We start from the raw sequence: 24975 nt of genomic DNA, 5'->3' as shown, positions 1-24975 counted from the left end.
CACCTCAGGACACCTCAATGGACGCTGGCCAACCAATGGTCACAGACCACGGATCCTCTTTCTCATCCCATCTCTGTGACATCGTCTCTTCAGCAATCTCTTCACTGGTGGTTGAACTCCTCCAATCTTTCCAGGGGTCTACTCTTTCATCTACCCCCTCACTCCATGATCATAACCACAGATGCCTCCCCCTATGCATGGGGAGCTCACCTGGGAGATCTTCGCACCCAGGGACTCTGGACCCATCAGGAGCGTCAGCATCACATCAACTTCCTGGAACTCAGGGCCATGTTTTATGCTCTCAAGGCCTTCCAGCACCTTCTCTACCCTCAGGTTCTTCTCCTGTGCACAGACAACCAAGTCGCCATGTACTAAGTAAACAAGCAAGGCGGCACCGGATCTCCCCTCCTCTGTCAGGAGGCCATCCGCATCTGGACCTGGGCCACGGCCCACAGTCTCTTCCTCAAGGCTGTCTATATCCAAGGCGAACAGAACTCCCTGGCCGACAATCTCAGCCGCATTCTTCAACCTCACGAGTGGACTCTGGATCCTCCCACACTCCGCTCCATCTTTGCTCGCTGGGGCACTCCTCAGGTGGACCTCTTTGCAGCTCCTCACAACCATCAGCTGCCCCAGTTCTGTTCCAGACTCTTCTCTCCTCATCGTCTGGCCCCGGATGCATTCCTGCTCGACTGGACGGATCGGTTCCTCTCTGCCTTTCCTCCACTGCCTCTGATGTTGCGGACGTTATTCAAACTCCGCAGGGACAGAGCCACCGTGATTCTCATCGCTCCTCAGTGGCCTCGCCAACACTGGTTCTCCCTCCTGCTCCAGCTCAGCTCCAGGGAGCCCATTCCTCTTCCTGTGTTTCCTACTCTACTTACGCAGCAGCATCAGTCTCTACTACATCTCAATCTGTCCTCGCTCCACCTGACAGCTTGGTTTCTCTCGGGCTGACCTCTCCAGAGAATCTGTCTCAGCCTGTCCGTCGCATTTTGAATGCCTCCAGGAAACCGGCCACCCTCCAATGTTACCATCAGAAGTGAACCAGGTTCTCCTCTTGGTGTCTACTGCATCACCACGATCCCACCTCATTGGCGGTGGAAACTGTACTGGACTATTTGCTCTCTCTATCCGATGCTGGCCTCAAGTCCACCTCAATCAGAGTCCACCTCAGTGCCATCACTGCGTTTCATGAGCCTATCCTCGGAAAACCGCTTACGGCTCATCCCCTGGTTTCCCGGTTCATGAGAGGCCTCTTCAATGTCAAACCACCGCTGAAGCCTCCTCCAGTTGTCTGGGACCTGAATGTGGTTTTATCAGCCCTCATGAAACCTCCGTTTGAGCCTCTTGCCACTACTTCACTCAAATTTCTGACATGGAAGGTGCTTTTCCTCATTGCCATCACCTCTGCCAGGAGGGTTAGTGAGCTGCATGCACTGGTTGCCGACCCACCTTTCACTGTTTTTCACCATGACAAGGTGGTTCTGCGTACCCATCCTAAATTCCTTCCCAAGGTGGTCTCGGACTTCCACCTCAACCAATCCATTGTGTTGCCTGTCTTTTTCCCTAAGCCCCATTCTCATCCTGGGGAACAGGCGTTGCACACGCTGGACTGTAAGCGTGCCCTTGCATACTACCTTGACCGTACCAGGGCTCACCGCTCGTCCCCTCAGCTCTTTTTATCCTTCGACCCTAACCGTCTAGGTCACCCTGTCTCTAAACGGACGCTTTCCAACTGGCTTGCTGCCTGCATTGCGTTCTGTTATGCTCGGGCCGGTCTCTCACTGGAAGGTGCTGTCACGGCTCACAGGGTCAGAGCTATGGCTGCTTCTGTGGCTTTCCTCCGTTCCACGCCCATCGAGGAAATCTGGAAGGCTGCCACTTGGTCCTCAGTTCACACGTTCACTACTCACTACTGTCTGGATGCCTTCTCCAGACGGGATGGACACTTCGGCCAATCTGTGTTACATAATTTATTTTCCTAATGGCCAACCATCCCTCCTCCCTCTCTGTTAGCTTAGAGGTCACCCATGCGTTAAGAATATGCTGCCTGCTTGTCCTGGGATAAAGCACAGTTACTTACCGTAACAGGTGTTATCCAGGGACAGCAGGCAGATATTCTTACGTCCCACCCACCTCCCCGGGTTGGCTTCTTAGCTGGCTTATCTTAACTGGGGACCACGCACTCCTCCGTCGGGCGGGAAGGCACTCACGCATGCGCGGTGCGGCCAACTAGAACTTTCTAGTTAAAAGTGTCCGTACCGGGGCTCCGTCGGTGACGTCACCCATGCGTTAAGAATATCTGCCTGCTGTCCCTGGATAACACCTGTTACGGTAAGTAACTGTGCTTTACCTCATGCAAAATTGTCATTTCTTTAATAAGACATTAACTATCTTTTCTGCGGCCCTTCAAGTTCCTCCAAATCCAAAATGTGGCCCTGCAAAGGGTTTGAGTTGGAGACCACTGGCATACAGGGTGGACAGTAGATATACAGTATTTGTTCACTTTTATATTTTTTTATTTTACAAGTATTGAATAGGTATAATACAGTATTGAACGATAACAAAGTAAAAGCACAGAATGTTATTCATGACACCTGTAAAATAAATAGAAATAATGAATAAATACTGTATACCTACTTTTGGCCCACCTTGTACAAATTACAACACTTAAAACCTTATTGTGATTATTTGTATGTGTAAGTACTAGCATATACATGTACATATTGAATAAATGTAGAACCTAATTTTAGGGAGCCAAAATAGGCACATTAATCATTTTGAAAGGAAATCAAAACCCGGCTATTCAAAAAACACATCCAGCTATCCTAACTCTCCCCATGCCCTTCCCCCGCCCTCAAAATAACTCCCCCTCAAATTGATACTCATCTTGCATTTTCTCCACAAAGTTTCAACTACGAAACCAGCCCCTAAATTGTTATGATTCTATAACCGGCCAGTTGTCTCCTGATTTCTACTCACATTGTAATTTCTCCTCTGCTCACTACCCATCTTGTAACCTCTCCTCTAAGACTCAACTATGTAACCAGCCCCTAGTGTGTAATTTTTCCTGGAAATGTCCAGTTTTCTTCTGTTGTAATCCGCCTAGAACTGCAAGGTACAGGCGGAATAGAAGTCACTAATGTAATGTAATGTAATTCCCCATTTCAGTCGGGGGGGGGTGCACATTAATGAGCACCAAGATCGTCATTGGGATTTGCACCTGCTCCCAGGATGTCTAGGCTTTGTAAAAGTTCTTGTTTTGGGCACTTCATCCACCTGCCTTCCTTCCTTCCTACACACACATTTCCTAGTGCCATATGATTGCCGGCTCTATAGCTAAATGGGAGAACATAGACATCTAGGTTTCTGAAAGGATAGACATACGCATTTATATCAGATTTATTATTTGAATGTATGATAATCTTATGTTCTATTTATTTCTGTAAGTTGCAAGACTCCTGACTCAGGCTTAGTTGCCAAAACATGGTTTTGTTGAGTCCTATCAACATGTAGATTTGAGATTACCCTATAAATATTTTCTACTTTTATATCATCCGTACCTTGATTGTTGAAGCCTCGCTTTCTTTTTTGCCTTTGCTGCCACATACCTGTGTCTTATCCTGAAATTCCCATATAGCACATGTAAATAGAAATGGAGAAAAATGAAGTCAGATAAAGAGCACATGGCCTAACCATGCCATCTACTATCCCCTCTTCTCCCTTAGAGATCCAACATACTTGTTCCAGGCTTTCTTGTATTCAGATACACTTTTTGTCTCCACCACCTCTACTAGGAGCTCATTCCAAGCACTCACCACCCTTTCTGTGAAAAAGTATTTTCTTTTTTTTTTTTTTTTTGAAGTTTAAAATTTTTTTATTAAACAAAATGAAAACAGTACACCGGCAGTATGCCAACAGCAAATGTACATTGCCCACATGAAACAACAAAACCCCCCCCACCCCCCCCACCGAGTGATACAATATAAGCCTAAAACAAAGGAAGATGCAAAAGAAGAATAAGAAAAGTTTCAAAGTAGACCTCGCCAGAAGCTATATCGAGACCACTGTCGATGAAACAATCCACAGGAATCATTATTTAGAGCAGTCAATTTGGACATTAAGTAAATTTGGTCAACCTTATGTAACAGTTCAGTACGAGAAGGCAAAGAGTCCCGCTTCCAATATGTAGCCACTAAAAGTCTGGCTGCTGTAGCAACCAGGGCCACAAAATGATTCTGATCCACATCCAAACTTCCCAAAGGATAGTTAAGTAAAAATGTTTCCATACGCATTAGGATGGGTAAGCGTAACACATCAATCAGCAGTCGTTGAACCATCTTCCAAAAAGGTACAATCTTAGTACAATCCCACCACACATGCCCAAAGGAGCCCAGACACCCACAGTTGCGCCAACAGTGCCCGTTCCCACAGTGATAGAAACGATGCACCTTTTCAGGCGTGAGGTACCACTGAAATAGCATTTTATACCCCTGCTCCACTAAGGGAGATGCCAAGGAGACTCTCAGCAGTGTACCATAAAGACAATCCCATTGTCGATAATCCAAAGCCCTCCCTAGCAAGAGTTCCCAACGATGTTCATACGTGTGGGCCTGTGGTCGAGTGTATAAAAGAGCCCTATAGAGACGGGAAATAAGGCCTATCCCAGATCCCATCCTAAAAACTTGTAAGAAAGCAGAGTCTGCCCCTTCCCACTCCGGGATCACCCTCTTCACCATAAAATCTCGAAGTTGGACATAGGCGAAAAAGTCAGTCGAGGGGAGATCATATATGGATTGTAAGGCAGCAAAGGGTACCAGTTGTCCACCCACTACCAGCTGACCTAGGACCCTAAGACCCTCCATTTCCCAACGCCGAAAAATCCCTGTATCTTTAGCAGGCAGAAAATCAGGGGCAAATCTAATGGGAGTAGCATAAAAATAGCGCTGACGTGGGAACCAAGCTCGTCGAACCCGGCTCCACGCATGCAAAGTACATTCCATCCCATAAGATGTCTCAGTCTGCAGATCCCGAAGGATATCAAAAGACAGCCAGGGCATTGCTGCTAAAGGGTAAGTAGGTTGTAAGGCCTGTTCTAGTGAGACCCAGCGCTGGGAGGGATATGCCCAATGAAACAGTCCCTGCAATTGGGATGCATAGTAATATGTAGAAAAATCAGGAACACCCATTCCCCCATGTAATCTGTCCCAGTACATACGTTCCCTCCGCACCCTAGGGGGTTTACGTGTCCAGATATAAGCAAAGGCCCGCCTTTGTAGCCTAAGCAAGAACCGTTTAGGAATTGAGAGAGGTAGGCAGGAGAACAGATACAAAAAACGAGGCAGCACATTCATACGCAAAGCACTAATCCTACCCATCCAAGACAATCTCAATCCCTCCCATCGGTCCAGATCAGCAAATACAGTTCTTAGCAACGGAGGGTAATTCAATTCAAAAAGGTCAGTAAGTCTTCGAGATATACGCACACCAAGGTATCTAATGGATTTAGCCGCCCATCGAAACGAGAACCTAGTACGTAAGTCCGTCACCAATAAGTCCGGAAGGGAAATGTTGAGCAATTCAGATTTTTCAATGTTAATTTTAAAGCCAGCTACCACACCAAATGTAGTCAAAACACGAAGCGCCTCCGTCAGAGAACGAAGTGGGTGGGTCAAGGTAAACAAAATATCATCAGCATACAATAAAATCTTATGCTCTTCACCACCTACCACAATTCCCCGAATGTCAGCATTCGCACGTATAGAGGCTGCTAAAGGTTCCATGACCAGCGCGAAAATCAGTGGTGACAAAGGGCACCCCTGCCTAGTTCCTCTACGGATCATAAAATTAGCAGTATATCTTCCATTAACTCTTAGACAAGCCTCCGGGGCAGCATATAATAAAGTCACCCAGTGTAGAAAAGCACCCGAAATGCCCATTTTCTTCAAGGCCGCTAACATAAACGGCCAATAAACCCTATCAAAGGCTTTTTCAGCGTCAACTGATAACAGGACTGCCGGAACAGAATTTTGATGGGCCACTCCAATAAGATCTAACACTCTTCGGATATTATCACCAGGTTGCCTCCCTGAAATAAAGCCACATTGATCTCCATGAACTAGGTAAGGCAGAAAGCGTTGTAACCGGACTGCCAAAATACGGGTAAACAGCTTATAATCAACTCCTAACAATGAAATAGGGCGGTAAGACCCACAAAGGAGGGGATCTTTCCCAGGTTTAAGAAGAAGGGAGACCGCCGCCTGACGAAACGAATACGGCAGACAATCCCCCTCCAAAAAAGAATTAAACAATCTAGTCAGAGGATTGACTATATGGGCCTCCATTTTCTTATAAAACAGGGGGGAAAAGCCATCAACACCCGGTGCCTTGGAAGCAGCCAGATGACGTATGGCAGCCACCACCTCAGCGGGTTGAATAGGGGAAGAGAGCCACTCCGCATCAACCTCCGCCAAACAAGGCAAGGTAACGTTAGATAGAAAAGCCTCAATCTCCCCCTCCGTGGATTCAATTTCCGGAGTGTACAGAGTCTGATAGAAGGATAAAAAAGCCTGATGGATGTCCCCATCATCCACACAAAGCTAACCCGAATCATTACGAATCCGAGTTATGGAGTGTTGTGCTTGAGTTTGCTTGATCTGTGCAGCTAACAAGCGGCCTGCCCTACCACCCCATTCAAAAAACTGTTGTTTCCGCCTCTGCAGGGCCCAAGCCATGCCCTCTAAATCAAGTTCTTGTAAATCTCTCCGGCACTCCGTCAACGCAACCCCCCCAGCCACCGACGGGGCTCTCTTGTGAGCATTCTCTAGGCGTCGAAGGCGAGACACTAATTCTAATCTGCGTGCCACTCGACATTGATTTCTGTACGACCCCCTCGAGATACAACAACCCCTAAGGGTAGCTTTAAAACTTTCCCAAAGAATTGCAACATTAATGCCAGCTATGTCGTTGAATGCAAAAAATTCCTCGACATCAGTCTCTAAAAGAGTCAAGGTATTGGGATCTTTTAACAAAGAGTCATTCATACGCCACAAGCGACGGCCGCCTCTAACCTGTCCAATCTGTAACTCCAGGGTCAAAGGAGCATGATCTGACCACACCCGGGGCTCAATACTGGAGGCCAGGGCTCGAGGCAAAGCAATACGAGGTAGCATCCACATATCAATTCTAGTATAGGAATTATGTTTCGATGAATAAAATGTGTAATCTCGCGTGCCTGGATGTAAATAACGCCACACATCTATCAAATCATGCCTACGCAAGAAGCGCAGCAAAGCTCTTCTGTCGCCTCTAGCGTAGCGGATGGATGAATTTGAATTATCCTCCTGAGGATAGCAAGTAAGGTTAAAATCTCCACCCACAAGGAGTGTACCTTCTACATGATCTAACAGCACACGTTCTAACAACGTAAAGAAGGCCCCCTGACCAGCGTTTGGGGCATAGACATTCAGCAAACTATACAAGGTGCCATCCAACTCAGCCTTGACCAATATGTAGCGGCCCTCAACATCCCGCACCACCTCTCTCAACACCACCTGGACACGTTTATGTATTAAGATGCCCACCCCCTGGGTCTTTTTCCGAACCTTATTAGAAGAAAGGAAAACGTGTGGGTAGTTGTGGTGTGTAAGCAATTTCTCATAATGAGATTGAAAATGGGTCTCCTGAATAAATCCAACCGCACTATTCAGGCGGCTCATTTCTTTAAATAACAAGCGTCGTTTTTGTGGAGAATTCAGTCCATGTACATTATAAGATAGCAAAGTGAGTTTATCCATTTGTACCAGAAAAGAAAAAGCACAGCATTACCAAATCAACCATTAGTTCCAAAGCAGCCAAATCAACCAACCCCTGCAATCGTAACCTTAAGAGAAACATTATACAAACACTCTTCCCTACAATCATACAAGAAAGCACTCGGTCACCACTTTTCCCAGCACCACCACCCCCCCCTCCCCCCAACCCCCCAACAATACCCCACATGGTCCAGCCACCGAAGCACCTGGTAACCATGGTACAGGAAGTGTAGAGAAACAGTTCACAAAGGGACCCCCAGAACAAGCCCTATAAACAATCTTCGCGACAGATGTCGCTCAGCAAAGAGAAGAAAAAACAGTCACAGCACAAAATTTCTTAATCACAGTGCACAAATATAAATGTTCAAGTGGGTGAGGGGGCAGCTGTCTCCAAAGGGCGACGAGCTGCAGCCGATCTAGCCACTCTCTGCCATCCCAGCCCTCTTCCTGATTTGGGCACAGGAGACCTCTGAGGAAGTGGTGCCATTTCTGAAGCTGCCATCAAACCTGCTTCCACCATTCGAGCCTGAACATCCGCCACAGTTATTGCAGTGTAGGTCTTGCCTGCATGTGTAAAAGCCAGTCCGATGGGATAAATCCATCTATATCGAACACTGCGCTCCTGCAGTATACGGGTGCAGTCTCTATACGTGCGACGGCGGGCCAGGGTTGCTGGAGCTATATCAGGATAGACATCAATGTCCGCTTCTTCCCATTTCACAGTTCCCCCCGAGCGCCTCACCGCCCTAAGCACATGCTCCTTATCCATATAGCGATGGAAACAAGCCACAACATCACGAGGGCGGTTCACATCACGAGGGCCAGGTATGCGGTGTGCCCTATCCAGCAATGGATTACCCACTTCCACAGGCAAGCCAGCAGTCTCTAGTGCCTGTATACATATATGATCAATCACCTCCATACAGCGAGGGTCAGAAACAGTGTCTGGCACACCCCGAAAGCGAAGGTTGCACCGTCTGGAGCGATTCTCCAGATCCTCCAGCTTAAGGGTGCTCACATCAGCCTTTTCCTCCAGCGCTGCAATCCTGCCTCTCAGCTGTGTTATTTCAGAGCCATGTGCTTCCACTGCAACCTCCGTCTCTCCCACCCGATTTCCGATTTCACCCACCTCTCGTTTTAGCTCAGCAACAACAGCATGGATATCAGCTCGAACTGCAGAGATTTCAGATTTCAGTTCTTGGAACCAACCACGCATCTCCAGCTGTAGAGTCGGCAGCGTTGCATCAGCAGGTGGGCCCTCCGCAGCCGCGGCCGGATCGGGTGCCATTTTGGAGCCAGGTTTAAGAGGCCCATTCGGGATCGGTGAGGAGAACGCTTTAATATCCGTTTGTTTTTTTCGCGTCGCCATCGAGACGCAGCAAGGCAGCTTCACAAACAAGCTGAGGGAGGCAGACAGTGCAGGCACGCGAACTCGCGCGAAGATCGCCAAAAACAGCACGGGGGTCCGCGGAGCTATCGCTCTAGGCTGCCATCAGCCACGATGACGTCACTTCCTTTGTGAAAAAGTATTTTCTGAAGTTACTTCTGAATCTATCCCCTTTCACCTTCATTCTATGCGTCCTCATTCCAGAGTTTCTTTCAGTTGAAAGCGACTTGTCTCATGTGCATTTATGTCTCTATCATATCTCCCCTCTCCCGCCTTTCCTCCAAGTATACATATTGAGATCTTTAAGTCTGTCTCCATATGCCTTATGATGAAAACTACTGACCATTTTAGTAGCCTTCCTCTGGACTGAATCCATCCTGTTTATATCTTTTTGAAGGTGTTCAGAATTGTACACAATATTCTAAATGAGGTCTCTCGCCAGAGTCTTATACAGGGGCATCAGTACCTCCTTTTTCCTACTGGCCTTGCCTTTCCCTATGTACCCAACCATCTTTCTAGTTTTCACCATTGGCTTTTCAACTTGTTTGGCCACCTTAAGATCATCACATACCCAAGTCCGCTCCTCTTTTGTGCACAAAAGTTCTTCACCCCCTAAACTGTACCGTTCCCTTGGGTTTTTGTAGCCCAAATGCAAGACCTTGCATTTCTTAGCATTATAAGGGGGTGCTGAAAAGTTCTCAGCCCATCCAAGAAGAGAATCAATGATGTGAAACAATGTAAAAACATAGAATTTTGCTTCTGCAAATTGGCACTTAATGAAAATAACAGCTACAGTGGCAAAATAATGCTCAGAATTTTGGTTGTTTGGGCTGAGAACTTTTCAGCACCCCCTTGTAAAACTTAGCTGCCAAATTTCAGACCATTCTTTAAGGTTCACTAGATCCTTCCTCATGTTATCCACACCATCTGGGATGTCTACTCTATTGCAGATTTTGGTATCATCCGCAAAGAGGCAAATCTTACCAGACAGCCCTTCTGCAATATCGCTTGCAAAAATGTTAAAAAGAACTGAACCTTGAGGCACGCCACTAGTAACATCCGAAATAGAAACATAGAAATGCCGACACTTTGACATGTGTTGCTGCTGTTGAAGATTTAGTCTTTGACGACTGCAGCTGAATGTTGCACATAGCACTTATACTTCCATTCCATTATAAAAAGCTCTATATCAACAGATTGTCTTCTAAAGACTATAGAAGACTGCAAAGATTTACAAAGGGACTTGAACAAACTAAGGGAGTGGGCGAAGAGATGGCAGATGACATTTAATGTCGAGAAATGTAAAGTCTTGCACGTAGGAAACAGAAACCCTAGGTACAGCTACACGATGGAAGGGCTGTCATTCAGTGAGAGTTCCCAAGAAAGGGACTTGGGGGTAATAGTGGACAAGACAATGAAGCCGTTGGCACAGTGTGCAGCGGCTGCTAAGAAAGCAAATAGAATGCTAGGTATAATCAAGAAGGGTATTACAACCAGAACGAAAGAAGTTATCCTGCTGTTGTATCGGGCGATGGTGCGCCCGCATCTGGAGTACTGCGTCCAATATTGGTCGCCGTACCTAAAGAAGGATATGGTGATACTCCTGAGGGTTCAGAAGAGAGCGACAAGCTTGATAAAAGGTATGGAAAACCTTTTATACACTGAAAGATTGGAGAAACTGGGGCTCTTTTCCCTGGAGAAATGGAGACTTAGAGGGGATATGATAGAGACTAACAAAATCATGAAGGGCATAGAGAAAGTGGAGAGGGACAGATTCGTCAAACTTTCGAAAACTACAAGAACGAGAGGGCATTCGGAAAAATTAAGAGGGGACAGATTCAGAACCAATGCTTGGAAGTTCTTCTTCATCCAGAGGGTGGTGGACATCTGGAATGCGCTTCCAGAGGGCGTGATAGGACAGAGTACGGTTTTGGGGTTCAAGAAGGGATTGGATGATTTCCTGAAGGAAAAGGGGATAGAAGGGTATAGATAGAGGATTACTATACAGGTCCTGGACCTAATGGGCCGCTGTGTGTGCGGGCTGCTGGGCATAATGGGCCTCTGGTCAGAGGCATTACTTATGTTCTTAAAGTACTACCGGAAATATAAATGTCCCGACCTAGATGTCTCAATTCCAATTTATACATTCTAAACTCTGCCTTCACATGTCTTATCTAGATTGATTTTTGGGAAATGCAAGTTTGATCATGTGATTCCACTGCTTTATAATCTCCACTGGCTCCCTGTATATTTTAGAATCCAGTTTCAATGTGCCTGTGTCACTTTTAAAATCCTCTGTGGCAGGGGTAGGGAACTCCGGTCCTCGAGAGCCGTATTCCAGTCTGGTTTTCTGGATTTCCCCAATGAATATGCATGAGATCTATTTGCATGCACTACTTTCAATGCATATTCATTGGGGAAATCCTGCTCTGTGGTATTTTTACTCCCCTAGTTCCTTTATCTTGGAACTCTTATAAATTCTCTTTTGCAAGGGGTGATCAACAATTCAAGCTGTCCTGTCCATCTAGTAAAGGTATTAAAAGAATCAAGACTCTTGGTCAATCTCCATCTTTTAAATTGACTTTGGAACGACCTTCTACTTCGCTTAAGAAGTTCTGGCTCCCTTCCCTTTTTTCGTAAGTCTCTGAAAACCATTCTGTTTTGGAAACTAATCTTTCTTGATAATTCTCTCTATGCCCTTATTGGCCTAACTTAATCATTGTAAACTGAGTCGAGCTTTCCTGGATTGAAGTCTCGGTATACAAAACTAAGCATTAGATTAGATTAGATCTTCTACCACTGCTGTCAATATCTGTCCCAAGCACAACTATATTTCATTGCGGTTCTAGAAACTAAGAAAGGATCCCCCTTGCTAGGAGCAGTGGAACTTACTTCTGCCTGCTGGTGGGGTGGGAAAGTGTTCCTCCCTTCCCTCCTCCAAAGCTTCCTAGTTGCCAATGTCATGTGTGGCAGTTCCCTGTGCCGTTTTGGATCGAGTCTTTTAAGTTCATTAGTACTGTATAAGAAGCCTGGAGTCATTCTTTTAGATACACATTGTCTCGGCGCCATCTACTGAATTACAAGTTCATCCCCTGGGTCCAAAGATAAAAGTAAAAGGACTCTATATTAGGCTTGGATTTACCTTATGATTGTTCCTAATACATTACGTTTGTTTGTTTGTTGAGTTTTCCTTTTTCCTGTGTAGTAAAATCTTAATAGGGCCATGATCCTAGTGCTACCCCTCCCTCCCCCCCACACACACAAATTCTGCTGCCTAAATTATGTTGTGGGATACACTTATATTCATGGATCTATAAGTTGAACCTATTTTAACATAACATAACATTGTGTTTGTTGACCGCGTAACCATTAGTTCAACGCGGTTTACAAAAAATTACTAATGAAAATCATAATAAATGGGATGAAGAAAGCTAATTGGTCAAGTATTTAGAAAATAGATAGGTTTTCAATTGAGATCTAAAATCTTTATAAGAGTGAGCTGCAAGCAACAAAGCTCGGAACTCCTTATGGAGGGCCGCCTGGGATGCCAAAGTGTGATTGAGAAATTTTATACTTTTACAACCCTGGATTGAAGGAGAATTAAACAAAGAATGGGTTTTTCTACTATATCTGTATGAAGCCAAGGAAAATCTGTAAAGCAAGTAATGAGGGGCTGTGGCGTAAAGAACCTTGTAACAGAAGCACACGAGCCTCCACAGGCAGCCAGTTCAACTCACAGTAAAAAGGTGTTCTTTACTAATACAAGTCTTGCTAGTTCTTTCTTAGTAATTGTCAGATAAATAATATTACAATAATCAAGAAGACAGTAAAAGTGATTGAACCAATAATCTAAAAGCAGCAAATTCAAAATAAGATCTAATAGTTTGTAGTTTCCAAAGAGTAAAATAGCTTTTACGCACTACAGCATCTATCTGAGTTTTCATAGTAGGCAGTATATACTGTGGTACCTTGTTTACGAGCATAATTCGGTGCAGAAGCATGCTTGTAAACCAAAATACTCGTATATCAAAGCAAGTTTCCCCATACGAACTAAGGGAAACTCGCTTGATTCGTTCCCACCCACCCCCATCCCCCGAGGCCAGCAGCGCTGCTCTATCCCCCCACGAGAACCAGCATTGCTCCCCCCCGAGTGTGATCCTGCACCCTCCCCCCCCTCCGCGATCCAGCACCCCCTGCCGCGATTCGGCACCCCCCCCCCCCCTGCCGCAATCTGAAGTCCCCCCAGACCCACCCAAACAGGCTTCTTACTTCCATCTCGGAGATCTTGGAGAGAGCATGAACTCACAGGCCTTGAGCATGCACAGATGCTCAAGGCCCAGCAAAGAAGAGGAGGCCGATCTTTGGGCATCGGCACCAACGCACAGGACATGCCGGTGCCGAGGCTGAGATGGAAGTAAGAAGCCTGTTCGGGTGGGTCTGGGAGGACTTCAGATTTTTTTTGGGGGGGGGTGCCGGATCGCGGGGAGCGCCGCTCACAAATCGAGTTACGATCGGTTTCCAAGGTGCCGATTTTGCAAATGTTTTGCTCTCTTGCAAAACACTCGCAAACCGGTGCACTCGTAAACCGAGGTACCACTGTACTTCTATAAAATCCTCCCCCCACCCCAAATAGCTGCTACATAGTTGCATCTGCTTCAGGGCAGGTTTGTACAACTGTACATGCCATTGGAAATGAAGCCTGTATTTTATAAGTACCTGTCCCACTCTCATTCTGTCCATTCCCTGCCCCTGGGAATAGCTGCAGATATATCACAAAAGGTAAACTCTGTGTTTTCTGAGCATCTCCTTTTTTGCTTATGTATGTTGGGACCTTACTTTGAATTTTCTACTTTTAAGCTACTGGTTCAATCACTTTTACTGAGTCTCCTTGACTACTGTAATATCATTTACTTATCAGTCACTAAGAAAGAGTTATCAAGACTATCATTAATTCAAAATACAGCCGTTAGACTGATTTACGGACTGAAAAAATATGATCATGTAACTCCGTTTTATTATGAACTTCATTGGTTGCTTATGGAGGCTGGGATTTTGTTCAAGCTGGGCTGTTTTTCTTATAAGGTTCTTTATGGCTCAGCCCCAATTTATCTGATTAATAGCTTCATTATAGCTACACATAACAATAGTAGAAAAACACACACTTTGTTCAATTTCCCTCCTGTAAAAGGTTGTAAAAGTAAGAAATTCCTCAGTCATGTCCTAGCATTCTCATGAAAAGGAATTTCATTCATTGCTGATTCTTACAAATATTTTAGGAAGAAGTTGAAAACCTATTTTTTCCTTAAATATTTGACTAATTAATCCATTCTTTCTATGTAATATGTTATAAGAACATAAGAAGTTGCCTCCGCTGAGGCAGACCAGAGGTCCATCTTGCCCAGCGGTCCGCACCCGCGGTGGCCCATCAGGCTTAATTGCCTGAATAGTGCCCCTGACTAATTTTGTAACTGACTAATTTTTTGTAAACCGCATAGAACTTTTGGTAATGCGGTTAACAAGTACATTGTAATGTAATGTATAACTATCTCATTAAGTATATGTTTAAATCTGTTTTATTCATTTTCACATCAAAGATCAGAAACACTTTAATAAAGGAAACTAAATATACTCAAAGAAATTATTATCAAATCACAAATTCCTAGTACAATGATCATAGTCCACATTGGAAGAGAGTAAAGCCATACACAATCAAGGGGAGTTGAATTAAAGGAAAACTATACTCGGTCATATTAACATATGCCTCAAAATATACAGGGTTCTTTTGGTTAATTACATTAAGGCCTAAGTAGTTGGAATTATAGAGGGGTCGGGAGCCTTAATGGCAGCCTTTCCTTCCAAGAAAAATTGCAATTGTTCTGGGTCATAAAAGATATACTTATTTGCTTGATAGGTAATACAGCATTTACAAGGAAACCTAAATTGAAAGGTTGCTCCCAAGGCCAAAACTGGCTGACGAAATGTCAAAAATTTTTTGCGTCTAAGCTGCGTCCACTTTGAAACATCAGGAAAAATTGCAATTTTGTGATTGTAGAATTCAACATTTTCAGTTCTATAAAAAAGACGAAGAAGAGCTTCTTTATCGTGTAAGAAAACGAAAGTCACTAACAAAGTAGCTCTCGCTGAAATTTCAATCCGTGAGGATTCCAACATCCCAGTGAGGTCTAATTCTCCGGGATGAGTAGTTGACTTATCCTTATCCTCTTCGACTATATTAAGATAGTATAATTTTTGCAATGGTGGCATATTGGTCTCTGAAAATTTTAGAACTGAAGTCAGAAAAGAATGAAAAAGTTCTCTAGGAGATAATATTCTGGATACAGGAAAATTAAGAAATCTCAGGATCAAATTTCTATTGGCATTTTCTAAATCTCATTAAGAATATAAAATGCTGCCTTTGTTGGAAAGCTAGATTAATAACAATTACCAGTATCAAATTGTTCTTTTATTTTTGTTTGATTTAGGGATCCGCCTGTGAAGAAAAGGAAGATGGAAGAATTGGTGCAAAGTACGCAGCATTTGGCACAAGCAGGGGGATTATCTACCCATGAGCTGTTCAGCAGCACAACTGCTCAGGGCCTGGGGTCATCGGAGCTCACACCAGTGGCTGCATTAGAAGGCAGCAGCAGTAGTAACATCACTGAACAAATTCTCATCCAACCAAAACACAGCCACAAGTTGTTGCTCCCAAAGCCTAAAATGGCTTTGGTCAAGCTTCCTGTCATGCAGTTTGCCCATGTACCTATCATTGTGTCTGTTGCCGATTATTCTCTCAAGCCTATCGTCGTTACTGTTGCTAATCAAGGCTCTGTTATGAACCCGGTTCATGTACTTCCTCAAACTATAGGAACTCTTATGCCCTCATTAGATACGGAGACATTTGGGGTGAAGAATACCAAGCCCCTCGTAAAAATAGCAAATTCAAGTCCTATAGATCTGTCTAACACATGTGTACAAGTAAATGTGGATAAAGCTGTATGTGAGAACATCTTGCAAGAGAACGTATGCCACACAAATAGAATTGCATCAAATGTGCAGACTGATTTACCATACGTTTCACAGAATTTGGTACCCGAACTTTGGCCTATCAGCGAGCCTCCAGTATCATCCTGTTCTCAGACAGACCTCACGTTCAGTGCTCAGGTTTCATTACCCATCAGTGTTGAGACTCAGACTTGGCTGCCAGATTCCAAGGCGATGTCGTCTATCGCTGCTCAGACCGACGTTTTTGGCAATGCCTGTTGCCCGTTGTACGCCGTCTCTAGGGAGACTCAGACCAATGAAACCCCAATGTTTACAGACCACCGAGTACAAGTGGACCAAGCTGTGATGTGTAGTGACTTTTTTAGCAATATTCATCCATCGTACACTGTGTCGACACAAACAAGCCTAGGAGAGAATGCTCTCATTACTGAAAGCATGGACCAAAGACTGCTGGTTGAAAATGACATTAAGGTGTTAAATGAAGAGACACTGAAATCAGCTCCTTTTCTTTGCTTCAATAGCCAGAACAGTATACTGCCACAGCAGAACATGACAGATAATCAGACTCAAACAATGGACCTGTTAAATGATCTAGCAAATATCTTATCGGCTAACTCGCCCAGCCAGGCACTGGATAATCATGGTCTTTTGTCTGAGGCTAATGGTGGTGCAGAAGGACACCTATCAGCGGTCTCAGCACAGAGTACGGGCATTGATTTTGACATTGATGAGTTTCTCTCGGCTTCCAATATTCAGACTCAGACAGAAGAAACTGAGCTAGGCAACATGAACTGTGAATCCCTAGACAATGAAACACAGACAGACTCTTTATTTTCTGACGGTGCCGCTCAGCCATACAGTGGTAGAGGGAATCCCAACTTCCTGGGTATGGAGATGTTCGATACTCAGACTCAGACCGACTTGAATGTCTTCTTTGCAAGTGGTGCTCATTTGCCTTTAGGAAGTATTCTCAAGCAGTCCAGCTTTTCCATGAGCACAGATTCCTCTGATACAGAAACTCAAACAGAAATGCCTTCCACAGCCAAAAGCGGTCCTAGCCACAGTCTGGAAAGCCAAGTTCAGCTTAATAGTGCTGAAACGCAGACAATGGCTAGTGGCTTTGAAACACTTGGAAACTTGTTCCTCACTAGCAATGAGACGCAGACGGCTATGGATGACTTCCTGATGGCTGATTTAGCATGGAACACCATGGACTCTCAGTTCAGTTCTGTAGAGACACAGACAAGTGACGAGCTGTTCTCTTTGTTTCAGACCTCTGACAAATCAAGCAGCTGAACGTCTTGGAATGTAATAGAGTCCCAAAGAATGAATTCCAAGTGACTTGGAATTAAAATGTTCGTGGTAAAAGCAGTGATCTGTGTCTTATGAGCCATGACACGTTTGACTCTTATACACAGACAAGATACAAACACCTATAACTTGAGTTTTGCTTTAACGAAAGTAAAAGTTTTATAAGTATTGAGCGATTGCAAAGGTTACCTCAGAAGAGGAATGCATGTTTGTATATAGGGTTGATGTAAATGCTTGTTTTGGGGTGTTTTGGTGGGGGGATTGAGCTGTCAAGTTGGCTTAAGCACTTTCTTTTGTTATGAAATATTTATTTTTTTCATTATGCTAAATTAATATATGAATGACAGACATTTACTTTGTTTTATTGACTTGAAGGATTTTGGGCTTTGGAAAAACGTAACATTCCTCTATATTTAAAAGAACCAATAGGAGACTCATTTATGCAAGTAAGAGCAGTGAAAAGTGAACCAATTTTAGCTTAATCCAGATGACTGATTCTCTTATATGGTCTCGTAATTCCATCCATCCAATCGTGGTGGTTCTTTAATTTGTACAAACCAAACAGAAATGCAGTAAAAATGAATTCACAACTGTGAGCTGCACCAATGATTATAGACCAAAGTTTAGTCACCTTTTGACCAACTTTTATTTGTAAGCGGTTCAGAGGCGACTCTCGGCAGCTGTATGCAAAAGCAGGGATTGGAAACTGAATATCCTTATTGCCGACTGCAGTTAAAACAGCACTGGCCTAGTGGTCATGCCTGGCCTGAGAGCCCTGTGCTCTTCTGTTGCTAGCTTAATCAGCCCAAGACTTTTTGTGTGTGCTGCTGTCTTGTCGTTCACATGACAGAAGTAATGTAAATCTGTTACAAACCTTGTGAGCTCAGCTTCAGCCTTGAGTTTTTTAGGCAATCAGTATGAAGTAGAAAAGTATGCCTTATCTGGCGGTGGTGTCCATTTAGCTGTGACTTTGTATCAACAGGGAAGACCTGGATTTTACTGTTTGAGACCTGTCAAATATGATACTCGGTTTTCCTTGATCACGTCATTCTGTTTACAACTGTTGGGGGTATCTGGTTTTTTTTCAGTATTTAGTAGAGAACACATTTATTTTATTCTATGTCAAAATAAGCTACTGTGCTTTTTAAATGGAAAAGGCATTTAAAGGGAGTTGACATGGCTGAAGGACTCTTTTTTTGCACTGTTATGAAACTTAAAAACCCATTTGCAGAGCACAGGTTGGGATCCTGTACAGGCCAGGATATCTTTCATTGGGCCAGCTTGACAGTTGCCCAGAAAGCATCTGTGTAGATCATCTTTGGATAATTGTCAGGTTAATAAAAAGTTTATTGTAGGACCAAAACACTTAACTTCTTGGATTTTAAGCTCTGTGGTCCAGAATGAGACCAAACACATGGATGGTGTCTTTGCTATGCAATGTTTAAAATGAGTGATCCAGAAAATCCAAGTAAGATGAATCACAATTGACATGATAAACTTTACAAAGAAGCTCGTCAACATCACCACCGCCCTTCCTTAGTCAGGATTTATTTTTCCCCAAACCATGTAAACAGTTTGCAGTCAGACTATATGACATACGTTAGAATGGTAGTGTCATAGTTGTAGCTTGAGTGTTAGACTTGTGTGCAAAGGTTTAAGCATACCTGGACAAATTGGATGGTCAAGAAAGCTGAAATCTCCTCTACATAGTACAGGTACACAATCTCTTATCCAAAATCCTTGGGACCAGATGCATTTTGGATTTTTGAACTTTTGGGATTTTGAAATAGTGGTCAGGAAGGATAGGAGCTTTGTAAAAATATTTCACAGGTTGGCAGTAATAATTGGTAAATATTGTTCATTTTTTCTGCTTTTCACTGTTACCCACAGGGGAATCTGCTGCTCTTTTGGACTTGGTGTCTGTCACTTTAGGACATGCTTGGCATCAATTGTGAGCATACCTTCTTGAGAAAAATTTTGGTTTTCTGAACCTTTTGGTTTTTAGAATTTCAGATAAGAGATTGTGTACCTGTACAAAATGAAACAACATCTATCTTTCTGTAAGTTTTAATATATAGTTACTGTGTATTGATGATAGAGTAAAATGAAAATGGCTGGTGTAAAAGTCTGAACACACCTTTAATTAGAACTTTGTAATAGAGAATGATGTGGGGACAAATTTTTCCCCGTCCCCTTGGGAACTCATTTTCCTGTCCCCGTGAGTTCTTTTCCTGTCATTGCCCAACTCCTGCAAGCTCTGTCCAGCTCTGTCCTCATCTGCACAAGGCTCAAACACAAGCAGCAACATTCTAGAGCTCAGATTGTGATGTCATAATGCCTCATTCCACCAATGCCTAAGCTCCGTCCTCATCTGCACAAGCCTCAAACCCTTTAAAATCATAAGTGTTTGAGGCTTCTGCGGTTAAGACAGAGCTGACAGGGATAGTGACAAAACTCGCAGGGATGGGACAGGGAAATTGAGTTCCTGTGGGGACGGGGACAAATTTGTCCCCGTATCATTGTCTACTTTGTAACACCTCCTTTTGGCAGAAGCAACAGCTTCCAGACGTTTCCTTTAGCCAGCTAAGAGTTGTCTGCTTTTGGAATTATCTTCTTGCCAGAACTCCTCTAGTTCAGAAGTATTATTGGTCTTGCCGCATGCACCACATATTAGAGAGATCCCCATAGATTTTCAATAATCAGGTCTGGGGACTGAAGTTCACATTAATGCATTCATCTTTCTTTCCTGTAAATATTTCATGGTTGATTTTGAGGTAGGTTTTAGATCCATCATCTTGCTGAAATATCCATCCTAATTTCAACTTCAGTTTCTTTGCAAACTGTGAGATAGTAAGTTCTGTGATATGTTGGTAGTTGAATCCATTTTTCCTTCACTTATGCAATATATATTCTGCCACACAACCCGTAGCATAATAGATCCACCCCTTTGCTTAATGGTTGGCAAGAGTTGTGGGGGGGTTTTCTTCTTTAAATGTTTCACCAAATGTATCTTATGTTGTAGCTGAACAATTCATTTTTTTGTCTCATCGGTCCAAAGTTTCAGGTTTAGTAGAGGGTTTATTTTTTCCCCCGCATATTTCAGAAAATGTCTTTTGGTGATAAAGTTGTAGCAAAGTTTTCTTTCTGAACAATTCTCCCATAAATTTCATTGTGTATGTCCACTCCAGTGTCCCCTAAACTTTTCAGCAGGTCAGTTGTTCATCTCTGGATTCTGTTTTACAGATAAGATCCATTTTTAGGCAATTCTGTGAGAATTTTCATGGCTTTCCAAATCTTGCCTTAACTTCATAATTCTATGTACCATAATTGCTTACAACTAAATGTCTATGGCAGTTAAAATTGCTAACTGGAAACATTTTTAGTAGGGCTAGTGGCGTAGTAAGGGTGGGGGCAGACCATCCTGCGTACCATCTTGATAAGGGCGCTGGCACCTGTCCTCCTTTCTGACCCCCCCCCCATACCCTCGGCACGAGCAGCATCTCCAGTCTGCTACTTGCGCCAGCCTTGGCTCTCCCTCTGAAATCACTTCCTGGTTGCAGGAGTAGGAAGTGACATCAGAGGGAGAGCTGAGGTCGGCACAAGCAGCAGGTTGGAGATGCTGCTCGTGCAGCAAAAAGTTAGAGCTACGGGGGAAAGGGGAAGGCATGTGTGGCCGGGGGGCAGAGAGGGTGGGGATACGCCACTACCCTGGGTGCCTCCTACCCTCGGCTGTGGGAAGATTAAAATTCACAATTGATACTTGTGATATTTTTAAAGAAAACACAACAAACAGAAAACAATTTCTGAAATCAAGCATAAACCACTTGTTTCCTCTAGGTTTCATCTACTACCTAGTCCTCCATTTCCTTTGTCTGTACTCACCCTCTCGGCTCTATCCTGGTCTCTCCTTTTTCTTACCTCCAGGCCAGTGTGTCTCCTCTTTCTTTTTCCCACTCACGCCTCATATCCAGTATATCTCTTCCTACCCCCTTCTCATCCTTAATCCCCTCAACGGATCTTTCTCTTTCCTCTCCACCTGCTCCCCAAGTTCAGCATCTCTTTCCCTCCTTGCCCCCCAGTGCAGCACCTCATCCACCGTGCCACCCCCCGAGTTCAGTGGTTCTTTACTCTTCCATGCCCCCATACAGCATACCTCCTTTCTTGCTCACTCTTCTCTTTATGTGCCTTGCTCCTTCTTAATGCATCACCTCTTTCTCCTTGTCCCAAATCCAACATTTTGCTCTCTCCTTGCCTCCCTCAAGGTAGCAACTCTCTCCCTCCATCCAGTTCCTGCCCTATTTCTCTGCCCTTTTCCTCCATCCAGTGACTGTTCTCTCTACCCATTCCAGCCAGTGTCTGTGCTTGGTACATCACTGCCCAACCCCATGGTCTAGTATCTGTCTTCCCTGCCATTTCTCCTTCCCTTTTTCCTCTCCTGAATGCTCTGGCATCTCTCCTCTTTTCCTTCCTTCCCACTCTCCATCCCTACCTCCCAACTCAACCCCACCCATGGTCTGTCATCTCTGTCTCCTGCCCTTCCATCTCTCTCCCCTCTCCCTGTGGTTTGGCATTTCTCTCTTCTTGCCCTTCCCTCCCTCATCTCCCTTTCCTTTTTTCCCCTTCCTTTCTCCCTCCCTCCTTCCCTTCCAATTTGGTGGCTTTCCCCTTTACTCTTCCCTTTCCCCAATCAGTTGTGACATTTCTCCCCCCAAGGGATGAGTACCTCTCTTTCTCTCTTCTCCTCCATGCTGCCACCTGTAATCTTCGGGCTGCTGGCAGCATCAGACAGCTGAACAAGCTGCCTTCGGTGGCCCCGGAAGCTTTCCTTCTGCTTTGACTTCCTGTCTTGCAGAGATAAAGCTTCCGGCAGCCCAAAGATTGTAGGTGGCAGCATGGGGAAGGGACCGGAGCACCCGCACACAAGGTAATTGTGTTAATCACGCTTAATTTTATTAATTAACTTTAAAGACATAGCGTGTTAATGCACTAAGGTTTTTTTTCTTATAGGCTTAGTACATTATCTGAATTATCAGTTACTTAGAGGAGCCCATGGTTTTGAAAGTAGACAAAACAGTCACAAGCTAAATGCTTAAAAGGATCAGATCTTTGTTGAACTGTGGAATTGTCTTCACATAACCAATTGTAGGCCTTATTAGCAACTTTAAAGAAATAATGGTAGTAATGAATCAATTGAAGGGTGTCCAAACTTTCCACCTGCCGTATTTCACTTTTTATTGTTTTCAATCTGTTAACATAAACAAATAATTATGTATTAGCATTTTCAGAAAGATGTTATGTGTTTAACTTAGTTCTATAGAGGTTGCATTAGCTTCTCTTCCCTCAGGGATTCATTGAAAATATAATTTGACCATTGGTGCCAACACGTTTGCTCATAACCGTGAATTCGGTAATGCAAATGCACGACCAGAAACACATTTAAGACCAGATATGCAGAAAAGCAGTAGAAAAAAATGAATTGGGGAGGGGGTTTGATAGGAGTAGAGCAATGGAGACAAAAGAGTACCAGGTAGTGGTGAGAGTAAATGGAGAGAGACTCGTACTTGCCTCCCCACCTCTTTAACCAACCAGGTGCCACTGTCCTGTTGAAAGCAAAGCACTCATATGTGGGATGATATGAAACTGAGAGTGGGCATGTACTAGGTAATGACTGGTGATGGCTCTTCTCTTGCAACATGTCTAATCATGGAGAAATTATGATTATAATACACTCTTAGGGAGGAAGAGATTGTCTAAGAAGACACTGAAATAAGGTTGACTGTTTTAATCCTCTAGCAAAATTCCCACCTTAGCTTGTGTGCATATGATTTGATTTTCCAGTTTAACAGTGCAGAAATAATCATATTCCTGGGTTGGGAAAGAATTCAAAACTTAATAGAATAGTGAATTTGACAGCTTTAGCTTTAATACTGGTATTTTTGATGGTTAGTAACTTCAGAATATATTAGTAGTAATGTAGCTAGTTGCAGCTATAAGGCTTTCAAGTGTTGCAGCTCACTCAAGCAATTTGGAAGGCTGGTATTAACCATGAGGTCATTTGTGTTCACTCCAAGAGTGCTAAATTGCTTGGGCATCATATGCTTATTGGTCTAGTGATCTTTTCTCAGCTGGCATGACTAAGAGTAAAGACTTTTTCCTGTTGAAATGCTGCATGGACTAGTGCTGGATCGGCACTATTTCCTGAATGGAAGGGCCCGACTTCTTTTTCACATCTTTCACTACAACTCTAGGGAGAACTCGTGTTTTCTCAAAATGTTAACTGGACAGCTGCATATAGGTATGAAAATGATCCTTTATATTCTTAATACCCAGTCTGAAGAACTAGCATGCTGAAAAAAGAAATGCAGCCGTGCATTTTTGTCATGAGCACTCCCAGACGTCTCCTTGTTTGGCCTTGTATTTTTTAACTGTGCTCTCGGTGCGAGATGAGCATTTGTTGTTTTGTTTTTTTTGCACAGTCATCGCGGACCGTTACATGTGCCTTGTGAGCAGGTTTCAGAAGTAGAATGTGCAAATGCTGCAAGCTACAGAACGCAAGTCAGCATCACGGTTGAAACATTTTTGTCAAATCGGAACTGGTGATGACCGTTTCAGAATGTGAAATTACCGCAAGGCCACTGGTACGTTCAGAGTAATTATTTTGTCTCTCTAAAAACTGGTTCCCAAACTTGGCCCCTTGGTCTCGGAGCAAGCTGCGTTTTTATGCATAGGAGACATTTACATATGTTAGATCTCCAATGTCATATCTGAAAACACAACCGGGGCAGGCTTTGGGACCCCTGCTGCTCTGCGCTACTGTATTGGACTGAAAATTAAGGCCTGTGCTTGAGCTTGAAGTTATCATTAATCAGTCCAACTACAATTAAATAGCAAGGAGGTTGTTTTCATTTTTAAATACTCATCTCTGCCAAGGAAGGAATGTTTTCTTTATAACATCAGCTGTGAAACTGTTTTAGTACAGTAGTATGTGGAAGATAAAATGTTCTAACACTTTTTTTTTCCCCCCAGAATAAAATGCAACATAGGACTACGTGTTGAAGTATGTTCATATAGTATTACTTAAAACTACCATGACATGCAATGCAAAACTGTATTATCATATTCTTGTTTGCTAACAAAGCACTTGAGAATACAAAATAAAGGCCTTGTCAGTCCCCCAGTCTGCCTTCAGGACTGTTTGTATGTGTTTTAATGGTCAGAAAATAACTGTCTTGATACATGGTAATGCGGTATACAAAAATAAAGTTATTATTATTATCAGGAGCACTTATAAGAATATAGGATGGTGAAGTAAAGCGGAATCATTCTGGTTTTAGGATCTTCAGGAAGGGTGAAGGGTCATAGACTTGATATTCCGCCTTTCTGTGGGTTTACATATACTATATGCAGGTACTTTTTTCTGTCCCTAGTGGTCTCACAATCTAAGTTCTGTACCTAGGG

At 43.7% G+C, this 24975-nt stretch overlaps 2 protein-coding genes across 2 annotated transcripts in view; one reads left to right on the top strand and one right to left on the bottom strand.

The window, feature by feature from the left end:
- The window catches only part of ATMIN (ATM interactor), a 41887-nt gene extending 24020 nt beyond the window's left edge, over positions 1-17867 (top strand). The window contains exon 4 of the mRNA XM_033941162.1: positions 15687-17867. Within this exon, the coding sequence (XP_033797053.1) occupies positions 15687-17502 (1816 nt within the window). The 3' untranslated portion in view covers positions 17503-17867. The remainder of the gene's footprint in view (positions 1-15686) is intronic.
- Positions 17868-22107: 4240 nt separating this feature from the next.
- C4H16orf46 (chromosome 4 C16orf46 homolog) overlaps positions 22108-24975 on the bottom strand; it is a 28609-nt gene continuing 25741 nt past the window's right edge. The window contains exon 4 of the mRNA XM_033942030.1: positions 22108-22762. Coding sequence (XP_033797921.1) covers positions 22742-22762 — 21 coding nt within the window. The 3' untranslated portion in view covers positions 22108-22741. The remainder of the gene's footprint in view (positions 22763-24975) is intronic.

The sequence above is a fragment of the Geotrypetes seraphini genome, chromosome 4 (assembly GCF_902459505.1).
Source record: "Geotrypetes seraphini chromosome 4, aGeoSer1.1, whole genome shotgun sequence".
Taxonomy (NCBI): domain Eukaryota; kingdom Metazoa; phylum Chordata; class Amphibia; order Gymnophiona; family Dermophiidae; genus Geotrypetes; species Geotrypetes seraphini.
The sequence above is the reverse complement of the archived record's forward strand: the minus strand, read 5'-3'. Positions and strand labels throughout refer to the sequence as shown.